The sequence below is a fragment of the Gigantopelta aegis genome, chromosome 14, assembly GCF_016097555.1.
Source record: "Gigantopelta aegis isolate Gae_Host chromosome 14, Gae_host_genome, whole genome shotgun sequence".
NCBI classification, from domain to species: domain Eukaryota; kingdom Metazoa; phylum Mollusca; class Gastropoda; order Neomphalida; family Peltospiridae; genus Gigantopelta; species Gigantopelta aegis.
In genome coordinates, this window is record NC_054712.1 from 22,890,794 (window position 1) to 22,909,732 (window position 18,939).

Below are 18,939 nucleotides of genomic sequence, written 5' to 3' on the forward strand. Positions count from 1 at the left end.
CAGGGGTGGATTCACACACTATTAAACGAATGTTCTAATGTGTAAAATCCATGTTTGACAACCTTCAACTTTGACAGCATGTCATGTGACTTTCTTGCATACAGTGACGTTTATTTGTGGTTTTTTGTAAATATGGAACAATAAATAAAAAATTTGGTGTAGTTTACATCATCAATCTAATACACTCTGAAACTTATTTGGTTATAAATTTTTGACCCTTAAATTCTTTTGAGTAGTATATATAAGTTTGATATTAAACGGGTGTCAGGACAAAATCCTGAAATTAACCAACACAGGTCTTTTCATGAATGTGGCTTCGACCCTGTTATGTGAATTTAACCAACACACATGTGTGCGATGGTGTGTAAATGTAACAACCTGAATCCGGTTTTATACCCACTCACAACAGGGCTGCCCTTCTAACCCTGTTGCCCGTAATTCAATAAAAACTGAATAGTCACACAAGAGATCATTCTCCTCAGACAAAAGTTTGATGGATTATGGTGCTCTAAGGCCACAAAGTGCACATCATTATTGCGTCCCTTTGAAATGAAAAATCAGCATGCATAATTCATCCGAAATCTTTGATAGCTTCTCACCCAAGCACAGTCACTGTTTGCCTACATTGGATAAGGTCGCCACTAATAGAATTTTATGCATGCATGTACCAGCCTTATTGGCATAATATGTTTTATTCCATTGTACATTTTAAGTGTAGGGCTATTAAGGTACCAGTGCTTATACGGCTCAAGTTCAGACCTCAAGAAGCTTAAACTTTGTTAGCACATGTACTACGTGGTGTGGGCCATTCTCTCAACAGTGAATGAAAGAAAAGGAAAGGAATGTTTAAGAATGTCCCAAATACGTGTGTTACAATACACCGATGCATCAATGCATCACAATACTACTGCTGACGAAAAAAAGAAAGAAAGAAAGAAATGTTTTATTTAACAACGCACTCAACACATTTTATTTACGGTTATATGGCATCAGACATATGGTTAATGACCACACAGGGTTTGAGAGGAAAACGCGCTGTCACCACTACATGGGCTACTCTTTCCGATTAGCAGCAAGGGATCTTTTATTTGTGCTTCCCACAGGCAGGATAGCGCAAACCATGGCCTTTGTTGAACCAGTTATGGATCACTGGTCCATTGAGCTTTGCGGAGCACTCACTCAAGGTTTGGAGTTGGTATCTGGATTAAAAATCCCATATGCCTCGACTGGGATCCGAACCCAGTACCAACCAGCCTGTAGACCGATGGCCTAACCACGACACCACTGAGGCCAGTACTGCTGATGATACCTACCTTGTTTGTGTATTGATTCATACTTTGACCATGTATCGATTCTTATATTAAAGGGACACACCCTAGTTTCAACCCATGAAAATTAACACTAAGTTTAGATAATCTACAAACCTGCAACACATTTGGACAAAGTTAAAATTGAGTGAAACACGAGTCTGTAATTTTGAAATGGTGATATACCCTCTAAAAATAGACTAAATCTCAACTCCATAGCTATTACCTCTCAGACGCACGTGCGTTTTTAAAAATATGGCAAATGCAGTTTGTGTTATTAAAAACACCAGGATGATCAAAAACACTTCAAATCAGTAGCCAGGGATTTTTTCATATGTACTTTATCAAAGACAGGATACCACAGCATTTGATGTATCAGTCATGGTGCACTGGCTGGAACAAGAAATAGCCCAATGGTGCCACATGGGGATCGATCCTAGACCAACTGCACATCAAGCGAGGGCCTTACCACTGGGCTACTAGCAGTGGAAAGTTGTTGGGAAAGGATTGGGAAGGGGAAAGGATTGGGAAGGGGAAAACCCAACAATGATAGAATGGATTAATTCACTAATAGGAGCAGTGGGACATAGCCCAGTGGTAAAGCATTCGTTTGATGTGCAGTCAGTCTAGGATCGATCCCCATCTGTGGCACCATTGGGCTATTTCTTGTTCCGGCCACTACTCCACAATTGGTATAACAAAAGCTGTGGTATATACTATTCTGTCTGTGGGATGGTGCATATAAAAGATCCCTTGCTGCTAATCGAAAAGAATAACCCATGAAGTGACAACAGCATGTTTCCTCTCTCAGTATCTGTGTGGTTTATAACCATATGTCTGATGCCATATAACCATAAATAAAATGTGTCATTAAATAAACCATTTCCTTCCTTCCCATCCCCTACCTTTAGCTACTAGGTACCAAACTCCTTAACAGAAGTGTCTGTATTACAACTGGTGACTCGGACTGGTGTACCAAACTCCTTAACAGAAGTGTCTGTATTACAACTGGTGACTCGGACTGGTGTACCAAACTCCTTAACAGAAGTGTCTGTATTACAACTGGTGACTCGGACTGGTGTACCAAACTCCTTAACAGAAGTGCCTGTATTACAACTGGTGACTCGGACTGGTGTACCAAACTCCTTAACAGAAGTGCCTGTATTACAACTGGTGACTCGGACTGGTGTACCAAACTCCTTAACAGAAGTGCCTGTATTACAACTGGTGACTCGGACTGGTGTACCACAGGCTGTGATATATGAACTGTACTATGATATCTGTGGGAAAGTACATTTAAAAGACCCTTTGTTATTACAAAAAGAATAACCTATACGATGCCAGTATTTTCTTTTCTCTTAAATTCATTTACTTTATGCTAGACAACTAACTATTGGTCATCAAAACAATAGTAAATGTTTTACCTTGCTTAAATGGTGTTATTGTTTTTCGACACTTAGCATTTGTTGTTTTGTTATCATAAAATACCAAAAGATAATCTTCAGTATATGAAGGCACTTCAGATTGTAAAACATTTTCGTCAATTACATTTTATTTTTTTTCAAGCTCGGTAAAATCTACAGAATCTTTGGTTCTTTTAATATCTGCTAAACTGAACACACATGTACCCATTAATGCATTTTTTTCATTTGTAACAAACCTTTTAACAGAATTAACACATTTTTCTTCGAGTTTCTGAGTCTGCTACGAGTTTCTGAGTCTGCTACGTACATGTTTAATTGCTTACTACAAGTGCTTTGTTTCAATCAGACTAATGCAAATGCCAAACTTATTTATAGCTTAAAAGAATGAGAAAATGCATTCTCAGGTTTGGAAAACTTGCAGTTATTCACCTCTCCACTTGCTGTAAGGTAAAGACAAAACAAAGTAAAGTGGAAGAAATTTAAGCTTGTCACAACAAATTTCTATCTTGAAGTATTTTGAAGAAATGTGGTAGAGTACTGTTTTCCAAAAGGATATCACAGGAAACACGAATTCACCCCAATTAGTTGCCGTGTGTGGATTTTAATTTTTTATCATTTAGTTGAAATAATTTGTTAATAACAATTCACAAATAATGAGCAACTCACAAATAATGAACAAATAATGAGCAACTCACAAATAATGAGCAACTCACAATTAATGAGCAACTCACAAATAATGAGCAACTCACAAATAATGAGCTAATTGTAATGTTACTTTAAGGTGGAAATACATGTAATAGGAATACATATTTCTGTTACTCTATTTTGAAGGGGCGGGATGCAGCCTAGTGGTAAAGCGTTCGTTTGATGCACAGTCGGTCTAGGATCGATCACCGTCGGTGGACTCACTGGGCTATTTCTCGTTCCAGCCAGTGCTCCACAACTGGTGTAACAAAGGTCATGATATGTACTATCCTGTCTGTGGGATGGTACATATAAAAGATCCCTTGCTGCTAATTGAAAAGAATAGCCCATGAAGTGGCGACAGCGGGTTTCTTCTCTCAAAATCTGTGTGGTCCTTAACCATATGTCTGATGCCATATAACCGTAAATAAAATGTGTTGAACATGTCTTTAAATAAAACATTTCCTTCTATTTTGAAAGTTTAGGGTTTTTAAAAAAATTCAATGCTTTTACAAGTCTTCAAAATACCTTGCTCTCCTTGCAATAAAATAGGGGTGGTAACAAGATTTATAAAAGTGTTTTGTTGATATTCCTAAAATGAACATTTGTATTGTCCTGGAAACCTCCATCAAAGTACACCAACTAGGGTGTACTGTCATGTCTAAATAGGTCATTAACAAGACTCTTTTGAAGGCTTTTGCCAAAAGAACTATTGAAAGACAATCTAAAAGTTCCTATTTCAAAGGAAATCTGATCCCCCATGAACTTTGATGAGTGCCCCACTCCCCATTTTAATCTTTTTTTCTTCTTCTCAGACCCCAGTTAGTTTGTGAGCTGAGTAAACTCTCTCCTCCTGACAGTCCACTGACAAGAAGCAGACGCCAAGACACAGCTTCCCGCCATTAATTGCCCAGTCTAAAACCGGGCTGATAACAACATGAAGCATTAATGCCTTATTAACCACAGTTACTGGAGGCATTTCTCTTCTTCAAACATGTCAAATTTTACTAAAGAGTTGCTTAGGCTATCCTTAAAACAAATTTGTTTTTTCCTGTACCAAACTTTTACCAGGGAGTGTGTCAGCATTTTTTTATTTAAAAGAAAATATATAATGGGAATAGGAAACCAAACACCCAAGAAAGCAGAAAACATAAATATTGAATATATGACAAATATTTTCAAATAGAAAATGAAAGGAAAGGAAAGTAATATTTATTTAATATGACATCTCTAACATATGGTTACTTTAACATTTGTTCAATAGAAAGAAAAAGAAAAAAAAAAAAAAAAAACCCAAAACCCCACTAGTACCACAACATTTGGTATGCTATATTATACTCCTACAGATAAACCTGGCGGAATGTAGCCTAGTGATAAAGTGCTCACTTGATGTGTGGTTGGTTTGAGATCAAATGTTTGACATCCAATAGCTGATGATTAATAAATCAATGTGCTCTAGTGGTGTTGTTAAACAAAAACAAACTTTTTAACCTTACCGATAAACCAGTAAGGGATGTGTTATATACACTTTTTCACTGACAGGACAGTACATACCACAACATTAATGTACCAGTTGTGGGACACTGGTGGGATGAGGAAAAACCAGTGGCCTAATATACATGTAGTTATTGATTGATTAGCAACAAAACTGTCCAAAAAATATTTTAGGGAGGTAACAAAAACTTCTCCTTTTTTTCACGAACTAAATATCTAAGTATAAAAAAAGAAAAACTAATACTAAGAAGTAATACTCAATACACATTCCAGTTATGCTAATACACATACTTTTTTTTCTCTCACTAATATTTCATGACTTTTTATTTTTTAATCTCTAAGCACAGGTTATTCAGCCAGTCAACAATAAAATGTACATACAAAAACTGTGCCTTGCGAGTTGATTAATATATTGAACGTAAAATTTCTATTGTGAAGGTATTTATTTTGTGCCGAACCGAAAAGCTGTGTACTTTGGAAACTAGGGCTAGTGACTTTAATCATGGAATATTTCCTTATCACAAAGCATATTCAGTGCACAATTTCCGATTGCATAGAAAAAAAAGTGAAAATAAAATTAAATACTTGTATTATTTAAAAAAACCCACATTGAACTGAATAATAGAGAACAGAAACGCTGCCAATGATTACAGTGGGATTATAATGGCAGATTTTTTGGTATTCCAAATTTTAATTATTTCCACAAGTGGCATAACTCAATATCAAATATTTTGAAAATACTAGTATCAATTGATTTTGTCTTTTTTTTTTGTTAGTTTCTTATTTTATTTATTGTTTGGGTTTTGAGTGGGGTTTTTGGGGGTTTGTTTTAAATTTTAATTATTTGAGTTTTTTGGTGGGGGAGAATTCTCAGGTTTTGGGGGGATAAGAAGATGAATTAAAAATATTATTTTATGTCAATAAATAGTACATTATGTGGTGGTAGAAGATTTCTTTTCTTATTTTCTATTACCATTACTATGTTATATACTTAATAATTAGATACTACTTGCATTTAAAAAATGTGATGGGGATTTATTTAACATATATATGTACTGCTTTCCTTTCAAATCATCAGTTATTAAATCTACTCCAGCTCCTTTACCAATAAGACTTTAATATACAGGTATCAAAAGTATTTTTCAATTTCAATTTAAGCCAATTATCACACAGATGTAAGAAGCAGGGCACAAGGCAGGGGGTGGGGGTGGTTGGGGGGTGGGGGGTGGATGGGGGGGGGATGGGTGGGGTGTTTGAACTACAGATCTGGCAACAGACTTTTCAAAGAACATGCTTTATATTTTGACAGCACCAGACTCACCAGACCCAGCTTCATGTTTTGTGCCATGTGGTGAAAAGCAAACAAAAAAAGTCTATTACATATATATTTTTATATAATCATGACAGCACATACCACCACCATCTTTGAATCATATACTAGTTTTGGAGGACTAGCTAGAATGGGAAAACCAATAATGGGTCCACTAAAGGACATCGATCCAGTGTTGTCTTCTACCTAAGATAGGCGCTATACCATTAAGACAAAGCCCTGTTCTGAAATTGCTAAATAATGATTATGGTTTCGGGTAATGATAGAAGTTAAGTATAATTGCTTTGCACTAAAATGCTCTAACCTCCAGCTGCCAAACACAGGCACACACTGCCATATATTAATATTAACTCTTCCAGTGTACCATAGGAGCTGTGAAAGACACGAGTCTGTTTTGCATTATGATCTAATTGTGCTCTCTCCCTCTGTAAATTGCCAATTCAAGCTTAACCCACTGACAAGCTGTGTCTCAGTCCATCAAATTACCAGAATTAATATCTTGTAATAAATCTGACAGACATATATTATTTATGTCTACATATGAAACATACCGTATTTCACCTAATAACTGCACTGCCGACAGTCAATTCAAACTTAACCCACCGACAAGTTATGTCTCAGTCAAACAAAGTACCGGAATTAATATCTTGTAATAAATCTGACAGACAGATATTATTTATGTCTATATATGAAACATACCATATTTTACCTACAATATATCTTCGCCTGTAAGTCGATCTCGGCTATAAGTCAAGTCCCTAATTTCAAGCCCTGAAAACTTCTTTTTTTATTGACCCGTTTATAAGTCGACCCATGAAAAACAATGTATAAATATTGAAGTATTTCTTATTTTCAGCACATGAGAACAATAATGTACAATATCTGAACAAAAGAAAATTATTTTACAAACTTCGTTTTTCACGTTTTGTACGTCGCAATAATATTCCAATCAAACTACATAGCATCAAAACGAAATATTCCCTTAGTAGAGAGTGAAAGCTGTTTGACTGTTACTGTATGGCACTGTACAGCATGGTTTTGTGCAAAGACAACAACTTTATTTATAAACACTGACAACAGATCACTACGATAAAACTGAAAGTACATGTATCATCGGTTAATCACATGTTTTGCCGCCATATTAATACATGTAAGGAGGATAACTCTGGAAAGTACATTGGTTTTTGTACCAAATGATGTGTGTCCCTATTGCTCTAGTGAACTGCAGAGATCAGTCTATTTTAAGGGAAAGCTCAGTAATATTCATGAAGTTAATCACCGACAAAACATTGTTTGAAAAACCATTAATGCCAGTGACCAGATTTCAAAATAAACTCAGGCAACAGGTAGTTAGTATTGTTTACATTTTTGCTATTAGTGATGACTGTTATTTTAACTAAGTGGACTGTTGTCTTGGCATGTGAGTGAGATCGCACGCCTTTTCAAATAACCAAAACCGTTATAATGCCAAAAAAACAGAAGGTTATATAAAAAAAAAAGTCGACCCCCCCCCAAGTTATAAAATAATTTTTGGGTGAAAAAAATTAGACTTATAGGCGAAGATATACGGTAATATAACAACACTGATGATAGCTATATGTACATATGTACTGGAAAAAGATCAACCATATCTTCCTTCTGACTTTGTTGAGGTCCTGCAGAAATGATTTGAAAATATAGCAAGCATAGATTTCATAACAGCCTGTGAAATATCCTGGTTGCAGTACGACTTTGTTTTGACAAAAGAGCATAATGTTATGTACATAGTGTACCTACTTGCAGTCACAGCTTTAGATTGCACCAAAGCCAACACAATAAATGTTGTTCCCAAAATAAGTATACCCAATTGCACTAAACTGGTATATCAAAGGGCGTGGTATGTACTATCCTGTCTGTGGGATGGTGCATATAAACGATCGCTTGCTACTAATGAAAAAATATAGTGGGTTTCCTTTCTAAGACTACAGGTCAGAATTACCAAATGTTTGACATCCAATAGTCGATGATTAATAAATCAATGTGCTCTAGTGGTCCAAAAAGTCCAAATTAGTGAATCTAAAGCCGAGGTAGTAGCGACAATATCTCTGTGAACTCTATTCAAGCTCAGTTCAGAAGAAAATTATCTGGTTCCAATTTCTGGCACCCAATTACAGCCGACAGTGGGGATATAGAGTTTCGTAAAATCAGTACGATTCATACGTGAGTGTAATAATTTCTTTATTATCCACAATTTTTTTTTTTTATGAATAACAAAGACCATATCAAAATGTTTCCAACGTAACTATAAAGGGACGTCAAAATGACAAGATTTTGGTAAGCGATAACACAGAGCTAAGACTGGAGAAGCTGCATTAAGTTATGACGTTGCTTCCCAAAATGATGTGCACGTGAAATCATTATGACACATATGTGTCATACTGGTTATATTTCCCTGAATATTTTGAACTATGTGGATGATAAACATTTATACACTGTGTATGATTTGTGTTAGGACTCACCTAAAATGCACTGTTAAAAATTCTCCAGTAGAATATAATGTTGGAGGTAAAATATTTCCACAGAGCCCAGCGTTGCCACCAGCTTCTTCCTGAAAAACAAAAACAGAGACATGAAAGAAAGAAATGTTTTATTTAACGACACACTCAACACATTTTATTTACGGTTATATGGCATCAGACATATGGTTAAGGACCACACAGATTTTGAGAGGAAACCCACTGTCGCCACTACATGGGCTACTCTTCCAATTAGCAGCAAGGGATCTTTTATTTGCACTTCCCACAGGCAGGATAGCACAAACCATGGCCTTTGTTGAACCAGTTATGGATCACTGGTCGGTGCAAGTGGTTTACACCTACCCATTGAGCCTTGCGGAGCACTCACTCAGGGTTTGGAGTCGGTATCTGGATTAAAAATCCCATGCCTCGACTGGGATCTGAACCCAGTACCTACCAGCCTGTAGACCGATGGCCTGCCACGACGCCACCGAGGCCGATACCAGAGACACGAAGGAGTGCAATGCAGAATATTGTGTTTACACATTCACAGATAATAAAACTACCTGGTAAACAATTATCTCATACTAATCTGATGATTGTTTTGTTTAACGACACCACTAGAGCACATTGATTAATTAATCATCAACTACTGAACATCAAATATATTATTATTTTCATAGTCATCAGGGGAATCCCGCTACATTTTATCCTAATGCAGCAAGGGATCTTTTATATGCACTTTCCCACAGACAGGAAAGCACATACCACGGGCTTTGTCCAGTTGTGGTGTACTGGTTGGAATGAAAAGAAAAACAAATCAGTTGAATGGGTCCACCAAGGTGGTTCAATCCTGCAATGCAGGCACCTCAAGCGAACACTCAACCGACTGAGCTACATCCCACCTCCATACTAAACTGATGCCAATGTGGCTCAAGACTTGCGATGTCAACACTTTGCAATACAAGAGTTGTGGGATGCAGAATGTGTTCAGTCGGTCTAGGATCGATCCCTGTCGGTGAGCCCATTGAGCTATTTTCACCAGTTCTAAAGATTGCTCTATGAATATGTACGAGGGTGAGACGTAGCCCAGTGGTAAAGCGCTCGCTTGATGCGCAGTCGGTCTAGGATCGATCCCTGTCGGTGAGCCCATTGAGCTATTTTCACCAGTTCTAAAGATTGCTCTATGAATATGTACGAGGGTGAGACGTAGCCCAGTGGTAAAGCGCTCGCTTGATGCGCAGTCGGTCTAGAATCGCCTTCATTTAACAAGCTACAAATAATAGTTACTGTCATAAACAAAATACTGGAATTGATAAAGTAGTTTGTTTTATTTAACGACACCACTAGAGCACATTGATTTTTTATCTTATCATCAGCTATTGGACGTTAAATATATATGGTCATTCTAACACTGTTTTTTTTAGAGGAAACCCGCTGTCGCCACATATGCTACTCTTTTATGACAGGCAGCAAGGGATATTTTATTTGCACTTCCCACAGGCAGGATAGCACAAACCATGGCCTTTGTTGAACCAGTTATGGATCACTGGTCGGTGCAAGTGGTTTACACGTTCCCATTGAGCCTTGCGGAGCACTTACTCAGAGTTTGGAATCGGTATCTGGATTAAAAATCCCATGCCTCGACTGGGATCCGAACCCAGTACCTACCAGCCTGTAGACCAATGGCCTAACCACGATGCCACCGAGGCCGGTAAATGCCAATTCCAAAGAAAGAAAGAAATGTATTATTTAACAACGCATATATGGCGTCAGACATATGGTTAAGGACCACACAGATATTGAGAGAGGAAACCCACTGTTGCCACTTCATGGGCTACTCTTTTCGATTAGCAGCAAGATATCTTTTATATGCACCATCCCACAGACAGGATAGTACATACCACGACCTTTGATACACCAGTTATGGAGCACTTGACTGAACGAGAAATAGCCTAATGGGCCCACCAATAGGAATCGATCCTAGATCAGCCTTGCCAGAAAGCTTAACCATTCAAACAAATGGTTCAGAATGATGACGAATGACACAATATACGTGTACCACATTGACAACAGATGACTTCGGGATGTCACTTGACTTTCGTAAATGTGAATTTTTTTTATTGATTTGTCAGTCAAGGTTTAAGTAAGTGTCCTTATAATATATCATTTGTGGAGACAGTATATATTATAATATTGTTAAAACATAATACATGTATATTGTTCTAGCAGAAATTCTGGCAGACTAGTAAATTTTAGTTGGTTTGGTTCAGCAGGCTAGAGAAATATTTTCATCAGCCGAGTGCTTTATCATTGGGCTGGCTATATGTCTCAACCCTGACAATCCCAGTACCCAGCTTAGTGTAGTGTCAAGGGCCAATATCAAACATAGTGATAATTTAGTCTCATACTTCATGAAACCACAAAACCATTCACATATTAAACATCATATTTCTGCACAAGGCAGAGTCCAAAGAACTCTTATTCTTAAGCTTATGTGCACTTATGTTAAATTAATTAATAATCTACCAAATTCATAACCTTTTTTGTATGTAACACAAAAAGCTGAGTTGTAATCTAAATTTCACATCAGTTATTTTCGTGCTTATATCCAGTTAAGGTTCAAGCTGGTTGTCCTGGGCACACACCTCAGCCATCTGGGCTGTCTGTCCAGGACAGAGGGTTAGTTGTTAGTTGGTTAGTGGTTAGTGAGAGAGAAGAGGGTGTAGTGGCATTACACCTACCCACTGAGCCCTTAAGAACTCGCTCTGGGTTGGAGCCGGTACTGGGCTGCGAATTCTGTACCTACCAGCCTGTAGTCTGATGGCTTAACCACTGCACCACCGAGGCCGGTATAGCTGTGCAGCAGTTACAGGGTGGCCATGGGCAAAGCTAGATGATGTTTGAGCCCTTTCAAATAGCTTTTCTATTTATACGCATCTTTGATTGAAAATGTAAGAAATACCTGTCAGGCAAATACTCCAAGTGAAGATCAAAGAAGAGGCTTTATTGTTCACAATTATCTCCCATTAATTACAAGAAAAATCTCCAGCCAGGCCTGGGGATATTGTTCTTAATAATACCATAGATCATCAAATTAGAAGTTTTTTTTTTAACGACAACACTAGAGCACATTGATTTATTAATCATCGGCTATTGGATGTCGAACATATGGTCATTTTTGACAGTCATAGAGAGGAAACCCGCTACATTTTTGACAGTCATAGAGAGGAAACCCGCTACATTTTTGACAGTCATAGAGAGGAAACCCGCTACATTTTTGACAGTCATAGAGAGGAAACCCGCTACATTTTTGACAGTCATAGAGAAGAAACCCGCTACATTTTTGACAGTCATAGAGAGGAAACCCGCTACATTTTTGACAGTCATAGAGAGGAAACCTGCTACATTTTTTCATCAGTAGCATGGGATCTTTTATATGCACCATCGCACAGACAGGATAGTACATACCATGGCCTTTGATATGCCAGACATGGTGTCAGACATGTGGTTAAGGACCACACAGATATTGAGAGAAGAAACCTGCTGTTGCTACTTCACGGGCTACTCTTTTTGATTAGTAGCAAGGGATCTTTTATATATATCATCCCACAGACAGGGTAGTACATACCACAGCCTTTGATATACCAGTCATGGTGCACTGGCTGGAATGAGAAATAGCCCACCGACGGGGATCGATCCCAAACCGATTGTACATCAAGCGATCGCTTTACCACTGGGCTACGTCTCGCCCAAATAAGTATGAAAGACACCAATTAAACATTAAATAAATATTCCTTATAAGCAGTATTAAAATTGCATTATGGTGATGTGAATATGGCATAATTTGTCACAGAACTACTCAGAAACCAGCAGATATGTAATTCAATATTTGAAATACTTATCTATATATATATATATATAAGTAATTTAAACATGCTGCTAATACTACTTTAATTTACAATACCAGTATATAGTTTGTCAGTTTTCTCTATAAGAACATTAATATTAACTGACATTTTCACCCATATGCTGAAACATGTAAGTATAAAATCCTACAATAATATGCTCAATTTCAAAAAGCAAATCTAAAATCTGTGAAATACATTTTTTTTTTTTTCTCTCTCTCTCGATCTCTCTCTTATAGCATACATGTATTTGCAGTGAATGGCGCACATGTGTTAACTAGTTAACATCTGATGTTTTCATTTGAAAAACAGAGCTTGATAATTAGTTTGCAAGGAGGAACACATGCTACATTGCATGACTGACAAATACATTTACATGTAAAATGCAGGGGCAGGATTGAGCTCAGTCAATTGAGTGCTCGCCTGAGGTGCTTGCATCGCACGATCGAACCACTTTTATTGAGTTTTTTTCCCATTCCAACCAGTGCACCACAACCGGTCAATGTCTGTGGTATGTGCTTTCCTGTCTGTGTGAAAATGCATTAAAAAAAGATCCCTTGCTTCATTAGGAAAAATGTAGCAGGTTTCCTTTCATGGCTAAGTGTCAGAATTACCAAGTGTTTCACATCCAATAGCTGATGATTGATTAATCAAATGTGCTCCAGTGGTGTGTCATTAAACAAAACAAACGTTTTCTTGCCCAACTGCTGTCAGTCAATGCATATTAAGGGGGCAGGATCTAGCTCAGTCAGTAGAGCACTCACCTGACTCTACATGTTTCCATGTAGGATCGAAGCACCTCGGTGGACCCATTCTGTGATTATTGAGGGTTTTCTCATATCCCAACTAGTGCCAGTTGATTGGTATATCAAAAGTGTGCTGTTCTGTCTGTGGGAAGGTATATATGAAAGATGCCTTGCTGCTAATGGAAACGTAGAGCCAGGTGACTGGTGTATCAAAAGTGTGCTGTTCTGTCTGTGAGAAGGTATATATGAAAGATGCCTTGCTGCTAATGGAAACATGTAGAGCCAGGTGACTGTGCTGTTCTGTCTGTGGGAAGGTATATATGAAAGATGCCTTGCTGCTAATGGAAACATGTAGAGCCAGGTGACTGTGCTGTTCTGTCTGTGGGAAGGTATATATGAAAGATGCCTTGCTGCTAATGGAAACGTAGAGCCAGGTGACTGGTGTATCAAAAGTGTGCTGTTCTGTCTGTGGGAAGGTATATATGAAAGATGCCTTGCTGCTAATGGAAACGTAGAGCCAGGTGACTGGTGTATCAAAAGTGTGCTGTTCTGTCTGTGAGAAGGTATATATGAAAGATGCCTTGCTGCTAATGGGAACACGTAGAGCCAGGTGACTGGTATATCAAAAGTGTGCTGTTCTGTCTGTGGGAAGGTATATATGAAAGATGCCTTGCTGCTAATGGAAACATGTAGAGCCAGGTGACTGTGCTGTTCTGTCTGTGGGAAGGTATATATGAAAGATGCCTTGCTGCTAATGGAAACATGTAGAGCCAGGTGACTGTGCTGTTCTGTCCGTGGGAAGGTATATATGAAAGATGCCTTGCTGCTAATGGAAACGTGGAGCCAGGTGACTGGTGTATCAAAAGTGTGCTGTTCTGTCTGTGGGAAGGTATATATGAAAGATGCCTTGCTGCTAATGGAAACATGTAGAGCCAGGTGACTGTGCTGTTCTGTCTGTTGGAAGGTATATATGAAAGATGCCTTGCTGCTAATGGAAACGTAGAGCCAGGTGACTGGTGTATCAAAAGTGTGCTGTTCTGTCTGTGAGAAGGTATATATGAAAGATGCCTTGCTGCTAATGGGAACACGTAGAGCCAGGTGACTGGTATATCAAAAGTGTGCTGTTCTGTCTGTGGGAAGGTATATATGAAAGATGCCTTGCTGCTAATGGAAACGTAGAGCCAGGTGACTGGTGTATCAAAAGTGTGCTGTTCTGTCTGTGAGAAGGTATATATGAAAGATGCCTTGCTGCTAATAGAAACATGTAGAGCCAGGTGACTGGTGTATCAAAAGTGTGCTGTTCTGTCTGTGGTAAGGTATATATAAAAGATGCCTTGCTGCTAATGGAAACATGTAGAGCCAGATGACTGTGCTGTTCTGTCTGTGGGAAGGTATATATGAAAGATGCCTTGTTGCTAATGGAAACAGGTAGAGCCAGGTGACTGTGCTGTTCTGTCCATGGGAAGGTATATATGAAAGATGCCTTGTTGCTAATGGAAACATGTAGAGCCAGGTGACTGGTGTATCAAAAGTGTGCTGTTCTGTCTGTGGGAAGGTATATATGAAAGATGCCTTGCTGCTAATGGAAACATGTAGAGCCAGGTGACTGTGCTGTTCTGTCCGTGGGAAGGTATATATGAAAGATGCCTTGCTGCTAATGGAAACATGTAGAGCCAGTTGACTGGTGTATCAAAAGTGTGCTGTTCTGTCTGTGGGAAGGTATATATGAAAGATGCCTTGCTGCTAATGGAAACATGTAGAGCCAGGTGACTGGTGTATCAAAAGTGTGCTGTTCTGTCTGTGGGAAGGTATATATAAAAGATGCCTTGCTGCTAATGGAAACATGTAGAACCAGGTGACTGTGCTGTTCTGTCTGTGGGAAGGTATATATGAAAGATGCCTTGTTGCTAATGGAAACAGGTAGAGCCAGGTGACTGTGCTGTTCTGTCCGTGGGAAGGTATATATGAAAGATGCCTTGTTGCTAATGGAAACATGTAGAGCCAGGTGACTGGTGTATCAAAAGTGTGCTGTTCTGTCTGTGGGAAGGTATATATGAAAGATGCCTTGCTGCTAATGGAAACATGTAGAGCCAGGTGACTGTGCTGTTCTGTCTGTGGGAAGGTATATATGAAAGATGCCTTGTTGCTAATGGAAACAGGTAGAGCCAGGTGACTGTGCTGTTCTGTCCGTGGGACGGTATATATGAAAGATGCCTTGTTGCTAATGGAAACATGTAGAGCCAGGTGACTGGTGTATCAAAAGTGTGCTGTTCTGTCTGTGGGAAGGTATATATGAAAGATGCCTTGCTGCTAATGGAAACATGTAGAGCCAGGTGACTGTGCTGTTCTGTCCGTGGGAAGGTATATATGAAAGATGCCTTGCTGCTAATGGAGACATGTAGAGCCAGGTGACTGTGCTGTTCTGTCTGTTTGAAGGTATATATGAAAGATGCCTTGCTGCTAATGGAAACATGTAGAGCCAGGTGACTGGTGTATCAAAAGTGTGCTGTTCTGTCTGTGGGAAGGTATATATGAAAGATGCCTTGCTGCTAATGGAAACATGTAGAGCCAGGTGACTGGTGTATCAAAAGTGTGCTGTTCTGTCTGTGGGAAGGTATATATGAAAGATGCCTTGCTGCTAATGGAAACATGTAGAGCCAGGTGACTGGTGTATCAAAAGTGTGCTGTTCTGTCTGTGGGAAGGTATATATAAAAGATGCCTTGCTGCTAATGGAAACATGTAGAGCCAGGTGATTGTGCTGTTCTGTCTGTGGGAAGGTATATATGAAAGATGCCTTGCTGCTAATGGAAACATGTAGAGCCAGGTGACTGTGCTGTTCTGTCTGTGGGAAGGTATATATGAAAGATGCCTTGTTGCTAATGGAAACATGTAGAGCCAGGTGACTGTGCTGTTCTGTCCGTGGGAAGGTATATATGAAAGATGCCTTGCTGCTAATGGAAACATGTAGAGCCAGGTGACTGTGCTGTTCTGTCTGTTTGAAGGTATATATGAAAGATGCCTTGCTGCTAATGGAAACATGTAGAGCCAGGTGACTGTGCTGTTCTGTCTGTGGGAAGGTATATATGAAAGATGCCTTGCTGCTAATGGAAACGTAGAGCCAGGTGACTGGTGTATCAAAAGTGTGCTGTTCTGTCTGTGGGAAGGTATATATGAAAGATGCCTTGCTGCTAATGGAAACGTAGAGCCAGGTGACTGGTGTATCAAAAGTGTGCTGTTCTGTCTGTGAGAAGGTATATATGAAAGATGCCTTGCTGCTAATGGGAACACGTAGAGCCAGGTGACTGGTATATCAAAAGTGTGCTGTTCTGTCTGTGGGAAGGTATATATGAAAGATGCCTTGCTGCTAATGGAAACATGTAGAGCCAGGTGACTGTGCTGTTCTGTCTGTGGGAAGGTATATATGAAAGATGCCTTGCTGCTAATGGAAACGTAGAGCCAGGTGACTGGTGTATCAAAAGTGTGCTGTTCTGTCTGTGAGAAGGTATATATGAAAGATGCCTTGCTGCTAATGGGAACACGTAGAGCCAGGTGACTGGTATATCAAAAGTGTGCTGTTCTGTCTGTGGGAAGGTATATATGAAAGATGCCTTGCTGCTAATGGAAACGTAGAGCCAGGTGACTGGTGTATCAAAAGTGTGCTGTTCTGTCTGTGAGAAGGTATATATGAAAGATGCCTTGCTGCTAATAGAAACATGTAGAGCCAGGTGACTGGTGTATCAAAAGTGTGCTGTTCTGTCTGTGGTAAGGTATATATAAAAGATGCCTTGCTGCTAATGGAAACATGTAGAGCCAGATGACTGTGCTGTTCTGTCTGTGGGAAGGTATATATGAAAGATGCCTTGTTGCTAATGGAAACAGGTAGAGCCAGGTGACTGTGCTGTTCTGTCCATGGGAAGGTATATATGAAAGATGCCTTGTTGCTAATGGAAACATGTAGAGCCAGGTGACTGGTGTATCAAAAGTGTGCTGTTCTGTCTGTGGGAAGGTATATATGAAAGATGCCTTGCTGCTAATGGAAACATGTAGAGCCAGGTGACTGTGCTGTTCTGTCCGTGGGAAGGTATATATGAAAGATGCCTTGCTGCTAATGGAAACATGTAGAGCCAGTTGACTGGTGTATCAAAAGTGTGCTGTTCTGTCTGTGGGAAGGTATATATGAAAGATGCCTTGCTGCTAATGGAAACATGTAGAGCCAGGTGACTGGTGTATCAAAAGTGTGCTGTTCTGTCTGTGGGAAGGTATATATAAAAGATGCCTTGCTGCTAATGGAAACATGTAGAACCAGGTGACTGTGCTGTTCTGTCTGTGGGAAGGTATATATGAAAGATGCCTTGTTGCTAATGGAAACAGGTAGAGCCAGGTGACTGTGCTGTTCTGTCCGTGGGAAGGTATATATGAAAGATGCCTTGTTGCTAATGGAAACATGTAGAGCCAGGTGACTGGTGTATCAAAAGTGTGCTGTTCTGTCTGTGGGAAGGTATATATGAAAGATGCCTTGCTGCTAATGGAAACATGTAGAGCCAGGTGACTGTGCTGTTCTGTCTGTGGGAAGGTATATATGAAAGATGCCTTGTTGCTAATGGAAACAGGTAGAGCCAGGTGACTGTGCTGTTCTGTCCGTGGGACGGTATATATGAAAGATGCCTTGTTGCTAATGGAAACATGTAGAGCCAGGTGACTGGTGTATCAAAAGTGTGCTGTTCTGTCTGTGGGAAGGTATATATGAAAGATGCCTTGCTGCTAATGGAAACATGTAGAGCCAGGTGACTGTGCTGTTCTGTCCGTGGGAAGGTATATATGAAAGATGCCTTGCTGCTAATGGAGACATGTAGAGCCAGGTGACTGTGCTGTTCTGTCTGTTTGAAGGTATATATGAAAGATGCCTTGCTGCTAATGGAAACATGTAGAGCCAGGTGACTGGTGTATCAAAAGTGTGCTGTTCTGTCTGTGGGAAGGTATATATGAAAGATGCCTTGCTGCTAATGGAAACATGTAGAGCCAGGTGACTGGTGTATCAAAAGTGTGCTGTTCTGTCTGTGGGAAGGTATATATGAAAGATGCCTTGCTGCTAATGGAAACATGTAGAGCCAGGTGACTGGTGTATCAAAAGTGTGCTGTTCTGTCTGTGGGAAGGTATATATAAAAGATGCCTTGCTGCTAATGGAAACATGTAGAGCCAGGTGATTGTGCTGTTCTGTCTGTGGGAAGGTATATATGAAAGATGCCTTGCTGCTAATGGAAACATGTAGAGCCAGGTGACTGTGCTGTTCTGTCTGTGGGAAGGTATATATGAAAGATGCCTTGTTGCTAATGGAAACATGTAGAGCCAGGTGACTGTGCTGTTCTGTCCGTGGGAAGGTATATATGAAAGATGCCTTGCTGCTAATGGAAACATGTAGAGCCAGGTGACTGTGCTGTTCTGTCTGTTTGAAGGTATATATGAAAGATGCCTTGCTGCTAATGGAAACATGTAGAGCCAGGTGACTGTGCTGTTCTGTCTGTGGGAAGGTATATATGAAAGATGCCTTG

At 39.4% G+C, this 18,939-nt stretch overlaps 1 protein-coding gene across 1 annotated transcript in view; it reads right to left on the reverse strand.

Moving 5' to 3' along the window:
- The window catches only part of LOC121389015, a 210,918-nt gene that overhangs the window by 152,922 nt on the left and 39,057 nt on the right, over nt 1-18,939 (reverse strand). The window contains exon 3 of the mRNA XM_041520607.1: nt 8,738-8,826. Coding sequence (XP_041376541.1) covers nt 8,738-8,826 — 89 coding nt within the window. The remainder of the gene's footprint in view (nt 1-8,737; nt 8,827-18,939) is intronic.